The sequence below is a fragment of the Xiphophorus couchianus genome, chromosome 23 (assembly GCF_001444195.1).
Source record: "Xiphophorus couchianus chromosome 23, X_couchianus-1.0, whole genome shotgun sequence".
In the NCBI taxonomy this organism is placed as follows: domain Eukaryota; kingdom Metazoa; phylum Chordata; class Actinopteri; order Cyprinodontiformes; family Poeciliidae; genus Xiphophorus; species Xiphophorus couchianus.
In genome coordinates, this window is record NC_040250.1 from 13,498,306 (window position 1) to 13,514,975 (window position 16,670).

The 16,670-nt window shown below is 38.0% G+C and overlaps 1 protein-coding gene across 3 annotated transcripts in view; it reads left to right on the top strand.

Annotated features, from left to right (window-relative positions):
- The window catches only part of macrod1 (mono-ADP ribosylhydrolase 1), a 183,172-nt gene extending 174,120 nt beyond the window's left edge, over positions 1-9,052 (top strand). For 2 of the 3 annotated variants that reach the window (XM_028008927.1, XM_028008924.1), the window contains 2 exons: positions 1,145-1,226; positions 8,697-9,052. In XM_028008927.1, coding sequence (XP_027864728.1) covers positions 1,145-1,226; positions 8,697-8,722 — 108 coding nt within the window. In that variant the 3' untranslated portion in view covers positions 8,723-9,052. Of the gene's footprint in view, positions 1-1,144; positions 1,227-3,314; positions 3,345-8,696 lie in introns of all 3 variants that reach the window. The other variant, XM_028008926.1, reaches the window with a different exon arrangement.
- The last annotated feature ends 7,618 nt before the right edge of the window (positions 9,053-16,670 follow it).

The following is a 16,670-nucleotide window of genomic DNA, read 5'->3' on the forward strand; positions in this document are numbered from 1 at the left end:
CCAGACACAGTTCCAGTTTATAGCACAATCAAGTAACTATGTTACCTTCAGTTGTTATAGAAATACTGTACATATCAAAAATACCTTAATAGAAATTTGACTTTGCAATTTGAGGCCTTGCAAATTGGCCTTCTATCTCTTTAAGGAGATCCTGCTGTTTCTAACTCTGCTTTCAGCATGTCATCGCAACAATGCTCCTACATTATGCCGTTTAGAACCTCACAGTTCCAGCAGGTGCATTAATATCTGCTGCTGCTAGTCTGAAGGAACTGTGTGAGAAGGCATGGAGGAAGGGCAGAACCTTGGCTTTGAGGGGGAGCTTTATGGAAATAGGTGATGCTTTGTGAGCAGAGCTAAGACAGTATATGTAATACAACCATTCGGGAGGCATTTATTCACCAGAAAATGGCTGCCACAGGAGACTCAAGGATGTCTCAAACATGTGTGAAATAATAAAATAACACTCCTGGTATATTTTTGATGAGGGAATAACATTATAACATAATAGAAAGCTCAAAAAAGTTGATCTTATATAATGTTCCTCTTTAAAAAGGCCTTTAGACAGAACTATTGGTAGGACCACTTAAGGAGATCAAAAGAAACTCTGTCTCCTTGGAAACAAAGAATAAAGGGCAGGTTTGCAACTTTTTCACAGTAATGTAAAAGCTGATAATACATATGCAAGCCTGAAATGACTTATTACAACTGGAATAAAAAGCATGAAGCATAACATGACCAAACCCAGCAGCAGAGCTGAAATTCACCTGAAAGCCTTGCGTCGTTTTCACGGCTTAACATTGATGGGAAAGCACTAAAATGCATCTTTTCTTCTGTATTCGCACTCTCACAATGGGAGTACCATTAAAGATTTCCTCCAACTCGTTTTTGTCTCAAACATTCGTGCTCCTCCTCTGTGCACAGCCCCTGCTCTCTGTCCTCAGCATGCAGCGTAATAACCGTCTGGTCGCGGCGGCTTCATAATGGAAAGATAATGGTGGAGTAATGGACTGGTGCATTAGCTGCATTCTCACACATACTGTTCCCACCTGCAACTGATGATTTCACATTTACTGCATATGCTTGTTATAAAGGTCATTTATGAGTGCTAATGTGTGTGTCTTGTGTGCTGGGGTGTGTGTGTCAGCTGGACAGAGTCATCTTCTGCGTGTTCCTGCCGACGGATAAGGAGCTGTATCTGCAGAACCTCCCGCTCTACTTCCCTCCTGGTGAGCCGTCTGCCCCAGAAAACACAAACACACACTTTTTAGAGCACCGACAGCTCAGCTCAGTCAAATTTAACTACTTTCACTCACACACACACAAAGAGAGAGAGAGAGAGAGAGAGAGAGAGAGAGAGAGTGGTGGGAAGACACACTTAATCATCCACTGTGCGCTGTTTGCACTTCCAGCACGTTCACACAAGCAGGAGGCCAGTAAACACTGACTGAGTAAATGTTTCCTGTTTAGATCAATTTAATTACATTAAATAAACATACACTTTTCTCCACATGTACACACAGTTCATAGTGTCTTAAAGCACAAACACACGTCAGCTCAGTCAGATGTGAGAGTCATAACCAATACAGAAAGGTCTTGACCAAAGAAAACAGACTTAAAACTTCTCTTCCTGCTATTATGAGCCATTTCCTTTCATTCATTTCACCTCACCAGGCTGATTATTGTAACATTGACATGTCTTGGTGAGCTAAATGTAAACATTGATGTTGATTTTCACATAAATGACTTCAGAGGCTGTAAACAAGACAGCTGTAGCGGCTCTTTGCCTTTATTCAGCTGCAGCACAGTTGATGGGCGCAGGCAGAGTTATTACAGCGAGTGCAGCCATCTGTATGAAGGTGACGGCCAGCAGTAACAAGCAGAAAATCATCCATGCATTCGCTTTGTTTGTTTGTTGTTGGATTGTTGAGTTTGACCTTCAGAAGTCCCTGATGCAATCTGAGAGAGTGATGCACCCTGTGTAAACATATCAAACACCTGATATGAGGGAAGGCTGCACACTAACCAGATGAGAAAGAACCAAAGCGGTTTCAGTCCTAAGATGGTTCTGGTTTTCCACAGTCAGGAAGCTACTTAGCAGCTGCATCACTCAAAACGTTTCCTCTATTAAATGTTGGATCTCAACTCTGCTGTATTCTGAGTTTCTGCATAACATCCAATGAGATGAAACAAACGTTCTAATATCATTCACTCTCTTTCATACGAATGGGGCTTTTAAGCAACAATCAATGGTTGTTTACGCTCCTTAAAATGCCGACCAGCACTACTTTAAACTGTATTTCTAACTGAGCTGCAGATGTGTGCCATATAAACTGTTTAGCTAACAGGATTTAGCCTGTGATATTAAAGGGCATACACTGGAACCTCTGAATCCAAATTTGCTCCATCAAGCAGTTTGTATCTCTAAAATGTGCTTTTGAACGCTTGTTTTGGCTTTGAAAACAAAGAAAATCAAAATAATTGTCTCAACAATCCACCCACATCCCACCAAAATATGCCCAGCTCATAAAATACTTGTCGTTCACAGCATAATAGTCATTACTCTTACATTATGACATTACTGGAAGCCTTGTATGGTGAAATAAGGATGAAACAATAAACAGTAAAAACAATTAACACAGTTTGTCTGATACACCCACATATCGGATATGATGGAGACGTTGGAGGGGAATCTCTGTATTTTAAGGTATTATAATATTATTTTGTGTTTTTGGAGGGACAAACACACAACATTGTAGGATGTTCTCCATCCTGCAACATTCAGCCCAAAACCCAACACATCAACTTCAGATGTCGCTATGGCAACCCATTGTTACTGTCTCTGTCCGTCCTCTTAAAAACAAAGCAGCTCCTTTGGGAATGCTGCGTGTTGAAACGCTTTTCTAACATTGCACACATTGTTTTTGATGGCCATAAACATTTCCGTATCTGAAATGGATAAATATGTAATAAGTAAAAAAAGGTGAGGATAAAGTAGTCGAGAACACAGCTGATGGTTCTTGAAGTGAGAATGTCAATGCTTAAATTTCAGTTTATAAAATAAATATTTACGGTGATGTAAAGAGAAACGACAAACCGGCACCCTGCGGAAGAATTTAACAATAAGTTGATTCAACCTTTATATGTCAACTTTTAAGCTTCATTCACCATTTCTGTAAGATTTACCAGCAGCTACCAAGAAATAAATCATTCAATAAATGATATGTAACATTTCAGTTTAGATCAAACATCTTGTTTTGCTGCTTTTCCATATTTAATGTCTTTATTTGATTTTTTCTTGCCTTTCTCCACTTCAGCCTGATCCGTTCCTACAGATTGTAGCGAAGGTAACCAGCATGCTGTGTGCCAGCTAGCTTAAAAGTGCTTTAGCTGTTTTAGGAGGACGGGCTGCGTGTGAAAACTTTTCTAACAATAGTTCAATTCTGGATCATTCTTCTTCAGAGTCTAAGAAATGAAAGATTGATCTGTGTGGTTAAATTAAGTTTAGCAACTGCGTAAATTTGATGGGATTTCATGTTGGCTCGTGCTGTTACATGATGACTTCTCCCATTTGTTTTGATTACATTTGTGATTTATAGAGTTATGCTGCTAAACGGTGCGTCTGCTAAGCATGATTGCTCATTCACTCAATTATTCAAATTAAGCGTCAGTATTACAACTGCAGTCTTAACCCCTAACGCCCCGCTTTTACCACCTACATAAATCAAACTCCACCTTCGTCCTCCTAAGCATTTTGTGAGCAAAATTTCAACATAATTGAGCTTTCTGATTTTATTTCTTAATATAGAGTTCAATGTATCAGAAGAAACCCAGTCAGAGAGGCTCCCAGGAGACCCGCAGCAACAATCAGCTGCAGCGTTTCCTGTTAGCAACGTTCTGATTTGTCTGGGTTAAAGAGCAAGGAGACAAAACTGAGGCATTATTTTAACATTCAGTGAAAATTTCCAAGCTACATTTAGCAAAAACACACATGAGAAAATATTTTTTACTCTTATTCTTTGTCACAAAGTCATTTTAACATTGATGGGTAAACTTTTGCATTCGGTGGTTGTGTAAGTGACAGAGTAAGATTGAGTTATTCCATTATTTTTTATTTTAGTAATTAAAGTAGATTTATTTCAATATTGTGCATCGATTCTATTTCATATAAAATGTAAAATTTATACAACATGCAAAAGCTTTTGGTTCTTACAAGTTGTTAAGCTTCAGCTGCTGAGGTACGATAACTTAATGAATGTTTTACCTGAAATTAGCATATAATTGTTGAAGCTGTGTTTTTTTGGTTGTTTTGACTCTTTATCATATTTATTCTGGAACTAATTTTACATATGAAACCTGAACCTTGAGTTTTTAATTATATCTTATAAAAGAAAAGGCAACCAAAAGACTAAAAATGTGATTGTATTCTTGCTTTTTTAAACATAGGGATGTAAATAAAACAACAGAGCAAATATCATATGAATGCAGTAATATCAGATTGTGTGAAGAAACCTCTATAAAAAAGGTATTTTTAATATGTTGTAAAGTTTAGGCGATTTAAATCCAATATATCATTTCAATGCACTTCACAAAAGAAAAAGATCCATTTTGCTTCAGCTGCTTTGATTTGAGTCAATAGTCCCTTAAAAATTATTAGCACTACTGAGTAAAGATGGGCTCAGACCTCCTAAATTAAAGTTTTGTTTTGTTTTGAGCTACAATAGTAGCCATTTCCTGACTTATGGAAGTCCACACACTCACCCACCTTACCTAAATGGCATGTTTTGCTGTCTTTCCCATTTTGAAGAATTTCCTTAAGGTATCATGTTCTTAGTTGCATCATATGAAGCAAAACAAAAAGTTGGGTTAGTAACTATTTGACCCTCGACACTCAAAACGTGAATTTTATTTTTAAAAACTGCGTCAATAGCATTTATTCTACAGGAATTGTTCTGTTAAAAGCACTAATTTTATGTGGTGGGATTTTTCGTTTTAACCTTCGCTGAATACATGTGAAAAGCAAAGGTTGAGATTATTTAAAATTTTCAATATGTGATTCACTTATTGAGGAAGTAAAAGGATTAAAAGCTTTAACTATTTCCCTAATGAACCCAGACTTGAGGTTCATTTTGAAGGAGTATTTCTCCACTATTTCTGAGACAGTGACTGACATTTAAGTTGACTGTAGATACATATAAACCTACAGTGAGACGCAGCTTTATAAAGTTTACTTTCCTAGTGTTGGTTTGACTCCATTTTGCCGTCAGAAGAGCTAATTCTTCAGTCAACATCAAGCATTTGGTGCAGATCCATATTCCTCCACATCCCAAAAGTAATCTATTAGATCGATTTCTAGTGATTCATACTCAGGAACATGGGTGTATCATACCCTGACCAGCTTATGCTAACAGGAAATGACATCACAATCTCAGCAGCTCTTTGCTGCACGTAAACTTAAACATTCACTCCCATCTTCTGGAGCTGCTTTTAAAAATAGATGCAAATTAAGCGAAATAAAAAAGTTAATTTAAACCACAGCGGACAAACTTTATTCACTCAATTCAAGCCATTTAATTTGAAATTAAAAGAAGAAGATTTAAGTCTCCATGTGGGAGTAAAAGGCAGACAAATGCTCCAGCCATCTGAATACGTCACACTGCAAAACTCTGATCTGAATCCTGCTTGACGGATCAAGGCAACATGTGTGCTATACCATAAAATAAGCATTTGCATCACGCAAAGTAAAATCCCCCGACACGTAAATGGTAAAATAAGAGAAAAGCCGCCTGTTTAAAAGCAACTTTTCAGATTGACGATTCATTTTGTGGACAGATCCAGCCAGGAGTGTTTTATCTTTTTATTTCTTCTCTGGCTTCAGGGAAGATCAATGGCTAAAAATAATGAGATCTGAAGCTGGGATGCACTTGGACCTGCTTTTTTTTTATTTTTCACCAAAGATAAAATGTAGCAGGACTAAGTGTGAGTGGTCAGGACACACTGAGGGTCTAAATTTATTTACAGTCAGCCTCACATACAGCATGATTCTGGTTCCTTTTATCTGCTGCAAAAGGTGGAGCCTCATAAATGCAATATTTGATCCATCTAGAAAACAACAGAGTGCAGGTGTTTTATTCAATCTGTATCTAACCTTTTTAAATCTTTATCTTTGGCAGACAGATTATTGCTTTGATATGAGCTTTAAAGTATCAGGGGGGAGTAAGGTATAAAGTATTGAAAGAAAGATGCAGGCACAAATTGTAGAACAGCTTTATCCCTTATAAACACAAACAACAACATACAGAAAATCATTAATAAAGTCGGGATGAAACAGAAGAGCGGCCTATTTCTGTTTAAAAAATATTCCTCCTTTTCTCCCCTTGGGTGGCTTTAAATTACAGACCAGATCTTAAGAAAATAAATAGAAAAGGGTTAATAAAACTTTTATTCAGAGTGCTGCAGGCTTCCTGCTCAATAAGAAACCTTTGAGAAGCTTAAGTACCAGGAATCAGGTGCGTAAAAGTGGCGATGTTTTATACACTGAAATGCATCAGGCAGGAATCTATATAAACTTTCTTTATGTCAGGTTTATTATGTACACGAGTCTGGATCAATGAGAAACCTCTGCTGAAATCAGATGTTTCTCTCCGTCTTTAGCCTCTGAGGTGAAGATGAAGAGAAGGTTTTATTTTGCAAATGGCTAAAAAAAGAAGAAAATAGTACATCAAACATGTTCAGATCAAAGGTTGTAGCAGAATAAAGATAAAAAGTCTTGAATTTTGACCAGTAGCCCTGCAGAGCATTAAGTTACTACAGTTCTTTATTTGTAACCCAATAAAATTACATTTAATATTGTTTATTTTCAGCAAAGTGAGCAGTAAATTACACGTTGTAAGGTATGAAAACATTTTAAGAAGAAATATGGAGAACTTTCTTTGGGTATCTTTTATTATTCAGGGTTAAAAATGTGTTAAAAATTTAAAAATTAACTTATTGACATGATCAGTTCAATCCCATTTTAGAATCTTATAAGCTAATTTTCATATTACATATTTTTTATGACTTTAAATCAAGACACAATGAATTATGCACACAATAAAAACTTAATTAAAAACATATTTTAACTTTTTTAATCCATAATTCTCCAACATTCATTTATAACCTGTAACGGCTCTAGTTTCACAGCTCATTAGTTTATAAACACAGGTTGTCTAATCCTCTTGATAGTTTTTTATTTTTATATTATTCAACCAATACGTTTTTCCAGTGGAATATAAAATAATTTACGCCGCTCAATGGAAAAAAAAATCTTTATTTTCATAACTTCTTGTAACTGCTGATTTTTCCAAGTTTCCAGTTTTATTTTAGCTATTTTTCTGTGTTTATGAGCTTCAGGTGTTTAAGGTTGGAAGGACTCCATACCATCACCCTGATCTTCAGCTCTACAGATTCTCAGATTCAGATCTTCACTGGCCAGGCTGATGCAAAATGTCTGAAGAAACAAAAATATTACTATAAACCTTTGCAAGTCAGGAGTATGAATAATTTGGAGACTAGCTGCTGTTTTCATTGATTCACATGTTTGTGGATTTTTCTGTAGAAACGTAACTCCAAATTATTTGTTTTCTTGTATAATGTTATTCTTTCTTTCAAATTTATAAAATATTTAAAAGGACTTTTTGGAGCTCTACACCATTTTATAACATTATTCCCTCATCAAAAGCAAATCTGGAGTGTTGTTTTGATCCTTTCATGAAAGTTTGAGAAGTCCTTTAGTCTCCATGGCAACCATTCACCTGAGCAAGTCGCCTGAGTGAACCTAGCCCCGCCTTCGAAGAAGAAGCTCCGCAGTTTGAGCTCCCGCCTCACAGAGTAGACCTCCTCCACTCAGCTCCTTCAGACTAGCCAGCAGAAATTAGCAAACACCAGGTGGCGCTGAGCTCGTTATAGGAGCTCCTTCTCAGTGAAACGCTGGTTAAATGCTATGAAAGGGTTAATAGAGGAGCCATGTTGTGATGACAGAGTTTTAGTAAGAGCAGGAGCTTTGAAAGAGACAGAGGCCTACTTTTAAGGTGTAAAATTACAAAGTCAAATTCCTTTAAAGTCACATTCCATATACATATATAGCATTAGTATAAAACCTGAAGTTAACATAGTTACTTGATTGTGCTACAAAATGGCATGGAAAATACATAATACTGCCCCTTTAAAAAGAAGCTGAAATAACATAGATAGACAGACAGACAGACAGACAGACAGATGACGTGTTACCACATGAAATCACCTTTTTTTTGGCTCCTTCGACTGTGTAGCAGAAATTGCAGGTGTGCTTCTTTAAAAAGCTCGCTCTCTTCCACTCTAATGGACAAGCTGCAGGTTTTTTAGCAGAGCTGAATGGTGCTCAGCGGGTAGATGGACCAGAACCGTCTGCCTGTGTGACAGAGCGGCTGCAGGCAGGCCTCCAAGCTTCCTCCATAAACCTAATGCGTCTCCAACACCTGGCGCGCGCTGCCCACGCTGGCTGTCCGTTTGATGTACGTTCGTGCGCTTGCATGTTTTGAATCGAGAGTGACTAATCCTCGCTAACAGTGGCAAGCAGACGCTCCTAAATGCCAAAGCGCCATAAACCGCTGTGTGACCTGGGTAAAATGTCCACTTCACTTGTTTTACAGTTTCCAATATTTCTCTGCTTGCCCACACAGAGGCCACTGTCAGGAGCAAGCTCTAAACGAGAGGGTTTCTGAGACTCGGTTGCTGTGGATACGCACCGCCACATCCAGATCCCTCCTCCAGATCAAGACCTTCTCCTGCAACAAGATTGCTTCTTTCTCTCACATGTTGATTGGTGTTTTTTCTGCTTCAGAGGTGTTGTGATTAAGGTGGGAAATGATGTTAACTGTTTTTATTGAAAATCCTCCTAAAGCTGCGTTAAACCTGCGATCCGCTGCTCAACCCCCCATGAATCGCGTGTCCTGCGCGCGTCCACATCTGGATTCCAATTAAATGTGCGTGTATGTGAGAAACACGACGAAGCTTATTAAAGCAAACCTCACAGGCCTCTTGTGTGTGAAGTGATTATTTCTCTGGATGTGATACGAGTCAATGAGTCAGGAGGCCACTGGGAACCTATTTCACATTAATATTTGCTTCTTCATTGTCTCATATCGCTCTGTGCAGGAGGCTGGATGAGAGGCTTTACTTTATTACGAGTTACTCTTACATGTTTCAATAGATGATTGTGATAAACATGTATTTTGATGACGTTACACACAACACCCCATCATGACGTCTGGGCAAAATCTGCATAGTTATTCACATCTATTAATTTATTTAGAATATATTTGCAAAATATTTTAAGGGGGAAATTTGTATTAAGATGTGAAGCTGTCTGAGTGAACTGCATAAGTAATTACAACTCATCATTTTGTCCTCCAAAAGTTATGCTTGTCTTCATCACCTGATGAATGTTTGAGTCTTTTAGTTGAACTGTTGTTGAGCTCACCCACTTTAAATTTGAATTACTGTGTCAAGTAAAACTAAAATGCAGCGCTTTGCAAATTTTTTAAGGCTTGTGTGTCCATGTCCAAATTTATATGAAAGCAACTAATCGTTTATTGAAGGAAAGAGTTTTAAGGCCTTTTAAAATAATTGACCAGCTTTAGTTTTGATGCTTGTTAAATTTTTAGTTTGTAGAGGGGCTGATAAAGGACAGGAGAAGGTTTGGAAAATTGGATAAAAGGATTAAAAATAATCCAGAGCACATTTTGTTTCCCAAACACTATATATTTTGTATTTATTCTTCCTGATGCTGGCAGGGGGTCTTAAAAACAACAACACTGATTATAATAATCTGAATTTTATGCCTTTAAAAGCCTTAACATTTCATAGAAATCTGTTAAATTATGTTTTGTTGGGTGTTAAATATGTAAACTTTAGTCACTGTTTCTTCCTGTGGCTTTTTTGGACAATGTTTATTTTTTGAGAAATGCTTTCGCTGCATTATTTTTTTTCCTGTGTTGTAGTTCTGGCTGAGGAATTTAAGCATTATTACACTTTGACAAAACTACAAAGCCCAAGATCAAGGATGGTGAACTGCACAGTGGAAAGCAATTTACAGCCGGACGACATTCAGTCTCACAGCGAACGCCTGAAAATATTTCTCCCCCCAAAGCTGGCTTATACTGCTGTTTCTTTAAGGAATTAAAATCAAAACATTCTTGTTTGTTATTCACTCCAGGCTCCTTTCTAATGAAAGAATGTTCAGCAAGAAGGGACTCAGTAGTTGGCTAAAACTGTTTTACAATAACCACGATGAAGCCAGAGATGCGAAACGCTGAGCTGCAAAACACCAAGTGGATAAAAGCTGAGTCCACACAGAAGGCAAATGCAATCCAAATCCAATGTTTTGTTTTTTGTCCATGTGTAGGCCTGTCACAATCACACATTCTGCTGGACGATAAATTGTTCCAGAAGTTATTGTGATAAACGATAATATCGTTTATTGATATTATTGACATGAAAATCTTGTTTTGAGACCATTTTTAAGTTAATGGTAATTTCAAAATAAAAATACAAGAGCACAAAAGATCAGTAAACTTTACATCCTAATGGACATTTAACACTGGAACTGGAAGACATTTTAAATATCCAAAATAAATAAATAAAATGAATTTTGAAATCTTTTTCAACAAAATTGTCCTTCAAAATAAGGCTAGCTCAGACCAAAACACCAAACTGAAGATTTTTATCATCCAGTTTTTGGTAGAAAGAGAGAAAAATAGAGATAAATGTTAAATCATGGCAGTGGAAATAATTGAGTTTGTTTTAATTTGTCATGTGATTAATTTATTTATTAATTATTGTGACAGGCCTACCCATACGTGACACTTATCAAACTTTTTCACTGCAGTCCGAACTTCCCAGTTCTGATCTCTTCACACCAAAAAAAAAGAATCTGATCTTCTATATGTGGAACTAATTCGGATAATGTCTGCAGTCTGAACGGTCACGTCACAATTAATACAGTTCAAAATGATAAATACTAATTCATGTCACACTGTTGGTAAAGTTCTTGCTTTTTATTTGTTGGATGCAATATTTGGCACTTGAATTACTTTATCAAGCCATTTCTTTATTTCTGTTTACTGCTAATTATGTCAAATTCATTCCACCATATTGGGGAGCCATGTCATCAAACTCAACAAACCAGCAGCCTCACCTGACCCTTAGATAATCTATGAAGTATTTACAGCTGCAACGTGAGAAATGCCACACCCAACAATGCAAACAAAGCTGGAAGTCGCTGCTAAATCAACCTGGGCTTCAGCTTTATTCCCACACTTCCACTGGTTGTATCCAGTGCAAATGGTTTGGTGTATGGATTTTTCTGCCTTGTCTACATTAAAATGGGTGAAACTCTGTATTCCAGACACCCTGCAGTAATTACCTTCTGGATAAATTAAATTAAAAAGTGAAACTGAACTGAACAGTCAGCAGTCCCTGATCATCCCCTGTAACAGCCCATCCCTCCTCCTCCATTTCCCTCCTGTCTCTGTGCTGTTTAAATCCCATCCACCCTGCCTGCCTGTCAAAATGCACCATATGCACATTAATGCAAGCGCCATCAAGCCTCTCCCCAAAGCACATTTGTACGAGTTTTTAATTGTTGCAGAACGCGGCCGTCGCACGTCGGCCTCAACGCAGGTGTTGATTTGTGCGAGGCGAAATGAGCATTTAGCGAGCCACCGTCCCGCCCCACGACTCTCGTCTGCCAACAACCATCTTTATTGATTCCAAGCAATCTGCCTCGGTGGCACAGACACACGGGGAAGGAAGGACAAGAAGGAGGAGAGGTGGGCCTGCGGGGAGGAAAACTACAAAGAATATAAACAGGAAATTGGGAGAAGGCCCCATATTTTATATAAAAGCCTCATCTGTCACAAAGGGATTGTCTTTTTCCTCTCCTGAGCTCTTTGATTCACTCCCTGTCTGGAGCTCAGAGGCCTCATCATCATCTTCATCATCGGCAGCAGCAGCTCTCCGTCTTGCTGCTCGGCTCTACAGGATGGTGGAAAAAATAAACAGATGGAAGAGCGAGGGATAAAGAATCAGAGGAAGGATGTAGGAGTTCAAACTGAGAGAGGAGGAGGGTATAGATGCAGCGCCTGCGGTCAGATGGATGGAAGGATGGAGGGGGGGAGGAGAGGGATGGAGAGACTGATGAACTCATCTAACGGAGCTGTGGGTTTTTTAATAAGCAGCAGACTGTGAAGCCTCTCTCCAACCAGTTACTCTGAATAATGAGAGCAAGAGACACGCAGGATGAGAGGATGAAAAGACAACGAGACTCATTATCCCGCCACCAATTTTCATCACTGTCCCGTCAGTAATCCCTCTCCCTCCTCGTCCTCCGCTCCCCCTCTCCGTTTCCAGCCGTCCTCGACTCTGTTTGAGATGACAGATGAAGACCAATTAACGCTAACTGTTTTGGTAACTTGAAGGCTGATTCCCTGCCATCTTCCAGAACGTGTGCTGATAATCTCGTAGGTCCTGGAAATTACTTGCTGCCCGCGGCCCCGCCGGCTCACCTGTGTGCGTGTGTCTGCTCCAGTTTAACACCCCCAGGAGAAAAGCTCAAGTGGAAAAGCCTCTGAAAGTGTAACAGCAGTGTAAGCTCCAGTGTTTGATGAACAGTCATTAAACCTGCTGGCTTTGATGCAGACTAACAAGTTACCTCCCTCTCAACATCCTTTGGCGTCTTAAAATATTTGCTGTTTTATCTCTTTCCACCAGAATAAACTTGAAAATTGTTCCTCTCCCATATATTTTGCTTTTGTCATTTTAATCTAAGCGACTCTGACTCAGAATCAGTGTCTTCCTGCTGTTTCAGGTTTTGCAGAAAAGCTCTTTGTATGCAAAACGACGTGATTTTTGCCCATTAGCAGTTTTGCTGAATGGTTTTTATTACGACAAGCTCTCTTGATGTGTTTCCTCCCTCCTCTCATGCTGTGTCTCAGCTGCTCATTGTGTTTGTGCACGCTTGGGCAGCGCAGCTAATCGGACTGTGAAGAGATAATTCATTTATATGCAGATTTTTTTGTCAGATAATTGCACAAAAAACGTCAATCGTCGCACAAGGTGACACAAAACGTATCTCTGAGTGTGTGTAGCAGACAAGTAAATAAGTAAAGATTTATTGGCATAAAAGTTTTATAAATGGAAGAAGAACTTTACAATAAATGAGTTTATCTTGATGCAATTTGTTCTTTCTGAAAGGAGCAGCTCATCAATCAGGGTTGAGAGATTTTCACACCAGTAACCGCTGATAAATAGAAATATGAGTTGACGGCTACACAAACCTTTTGTCCATGATACAAAAACGAGTGATTTTGAATCAAGCTTTTTCTCCAGTCCAATCTGATTCTTAAGTTAAATTAATAAAATCTATTATGGATGTGCTTGAAACCTCTTGCTTCAAAGTGCATCAATATAACACACATTTCATCATTATTACAGTTCCAATCAGCAAAAACTCTCCATCGGCTTGAATGTCCTCTTCATTTTATTTACTTCATTTATTTAGACTCTTCAGACTTAATTTAAGAGCAAAGATCTTCACCTGAATCTCAAAAGCAAGAATTGGATTCACAAGTTTGGATTTCCTAAACCACACAGAGACATGAATCTTCAAATATAAACATACGCAAAATAAGGGAGGCGCGATATGTCTGCACTAACATCAGTTTCATTCATTAAAGCACGCTGGCAAAACTATTATGTTGAGCTTCATTGTTTTAAAATATAGCTATAAATGCTAATATACAAAAGAGTAACAGTCAATTAAAAACTTCCAGGAATCTGTTACGCAAATTTGTGAGAGATAAAGATGTCAAATAAAGCTGCAGAGTTCAACTCTGAAGCCCATTTCTACAGCTTAACCCGACTACAGGTCTCAAGTTTCCCTTTTTATATTAATTTAAAGCCACAAACAAGTTGTGGTTAAAGATGGGACCCTCAATCTGAGGCCTAAATCCATCAGTGTCTTTTTTTCTTGTCTTTTTTCCCCTCATTCTGCTGCAAACCAGGACGCTGAAGTCTTCTCACTCCTTGTCATCCGGGTTAGTCTCCAGGGTGTGATCAGGAATGCATGTCTCCGTGCTGACAGCATTATCACCTGGGTTTGCAGCAGTGGGGCAATCTCTGACTGCCATTTCACAAGTTTTTATTGTTATTTCCAGGAAATCATTCAGCCACCCCACCCAGCCAGACTCCAACACATCCTCTGGGTCCCGAGTGTTATGGCCCTAAGACGGATGCTGTGGAGGACGACGCATGGGATCCCTTGTGCTGTACAGAATGACGGGAGAGTGAGCGCTGCAGAGATGGAGATTGTCCGTCTGTGAGGATAAAGTACTCTGAAGGAGGAAAGAGTTTCTGTGGCAAAGTTTCCACTGAAGGACTATCACTTCCCTGATTGGGTTGTGGATTATACTGGTACCTCAAAATCTTTCAAAAAAGCTTCTTTTGATGCTCAACTTGTCAGAAAGTAACTAAGTCAATGCAGAAAATCCAGGATTGCCATTATCAATACAGATACCAATACCTTTTATTGTTTATGTTTGATGTACAGCTCTGAAAACCTTATGGTTATTCCACCAAATATTGATCTCTGAACTCTTCCTGAGTTAAAACATTAGTATTGTTGTTTCTAAATGAATATAAACTTGTTTTCTTTGCATTATTTGTGGTCTGAAAGCGTTGCATCTTTTTCATTATTTTGACCATTTCTCATTTTCTGCAAATAAATAAAATTTTTTTGCTTGGAATTTCAGAGACATGTTGCCAGTAGTTCAGAGAATAAAAGAGCAATGTTCATTTTACTCAAACATTTACCTATAGAGAGTAAAATCAGAGAAACTGATCAATTTTAAGTAAATTTTTTCCAGAGCTGTATCATCAAACTTTTGACCATCAGGTGTTTTTGTGATAATGTCCTAGTTTTTACTTTGTTAAAATGTAAGATAAAATTTTGACAAATTTTCAGGTGTTTATAAAATACTTATACTAACATGATAAACAGAAACAATGGAAAACCAAAAAAAAGTGAATTTTCTCCCAAATAAACAAAATCCAAAAACATTATAATTATATAATAGCTGAGAAACTACAATACAAAGAAATAAAATAAAATTTCAAGAGGGAATCTTAAACTAAAGTATTGATCTTATCAGGCTATTGTTCCATTATAGATATTATCAATATTTCAGACCAATTCTCCCACCTGTACTACATCAAGAGTCCCTGCTTGAAGTGAATGTTATAGTTATGGGTTAAATTATTTATTAGGTTGTCTGATGGTTGGTATCTCGTTAGCATACATAATTATGTGTATTTATTGTTATGTTTGTGTTTGAATGCATGAAATGGGGAGAAATGTGTTGTTAGCTTTTGTTGCTAATAGTGATTAGCTGCAAAAGAAAAGCCGAATTCACAGTTTCTCTGCTTACAGCTTGAACATTCAACTCATCGTCCCCAGAACTCATATGGGTCCCACTTTTTATCCAGAATTGAAACATTTTCAGACAATTAACAATGTGCAACCCACCAACATTACCATATGGGGTAATGTTTCCCCAACCCGTCTCTTACCCATTTGAGATCCGTCTGTAAATGTTGACTGTTTTTTTATTATGAGCTTGAACGGCAGCAACCTCCACTCACTGAGCACAACGATCAACAGATTGGATCAGTTTTCCAACTGCAAGGTAGAACACAGAATGGTTGGACCTGAGATATCCAGAGGTAACCAAACAACACCTCCTCTCCCTATAAGCACGTTTGTTTTTGCTGCTTTCTGCTCAGCTGTTCTGGACGAATCTAAATAATAAGATCTACTATCTGTATGAGGTTAGCACATTGCAACATCCACTACCTGCTGTGAAAGCTAAACCTAAACATCCTTCTTGAAATTTCTCCAGCGTTCATGTGTAATATTTGCATATAATTTACATCTTCTGCTGTTTGTGTCGAGACAAAAGTAGTCAGTGGATGAAACTGTTAGGAAAATTACAGAAAAACTCAAAAGACTGAGCGCTGCTCTGCACAAAGGAGTGAAATTTTATTCTTTATTATGTAGGTTTGACAGTGAAATTGCCAGCATCTGCCATAGTCTTTCAGAATGACCTTTGTATGAGACAGGCGCTCAAATATGAGTAAGTAATGTTGACAGTGGCTTCAGGGATTTGAAGAATCATTCATAGAAACCACTGACTCTCTTCAGCTACAAGTATATTTGCAGCTTGAGATTTTGTTCTGTGGTTTATTTATGTTTTTGTGAAGAACCTGAACTGCTCTGGTGATCTGGGACAGGTCTGATAGTAAGATAAAAATCAAAACTGAGCAAGCTTAGGTACTGAGATTCCTAAATATTCAGTTCACATAAACACAGATTTAAATTGCTTCTATGCTTTTTCCTTTTTGTCCTAATTGAATGTTTGTAAGGATGCTCTCCTTAGCTGCACATATTTCATTTTTCTTTATTTAAAGGTGTTTACGCTGCATGTTTTCACCATCTTAACGCATTATGCAAATCGCTTTAACATTTGTCTGAGAGAAATCCTTCACTTTGCCTTTGGCACAGAGGCTTTATTGGAAACTACAGCTGTTGGCAGAAAGAA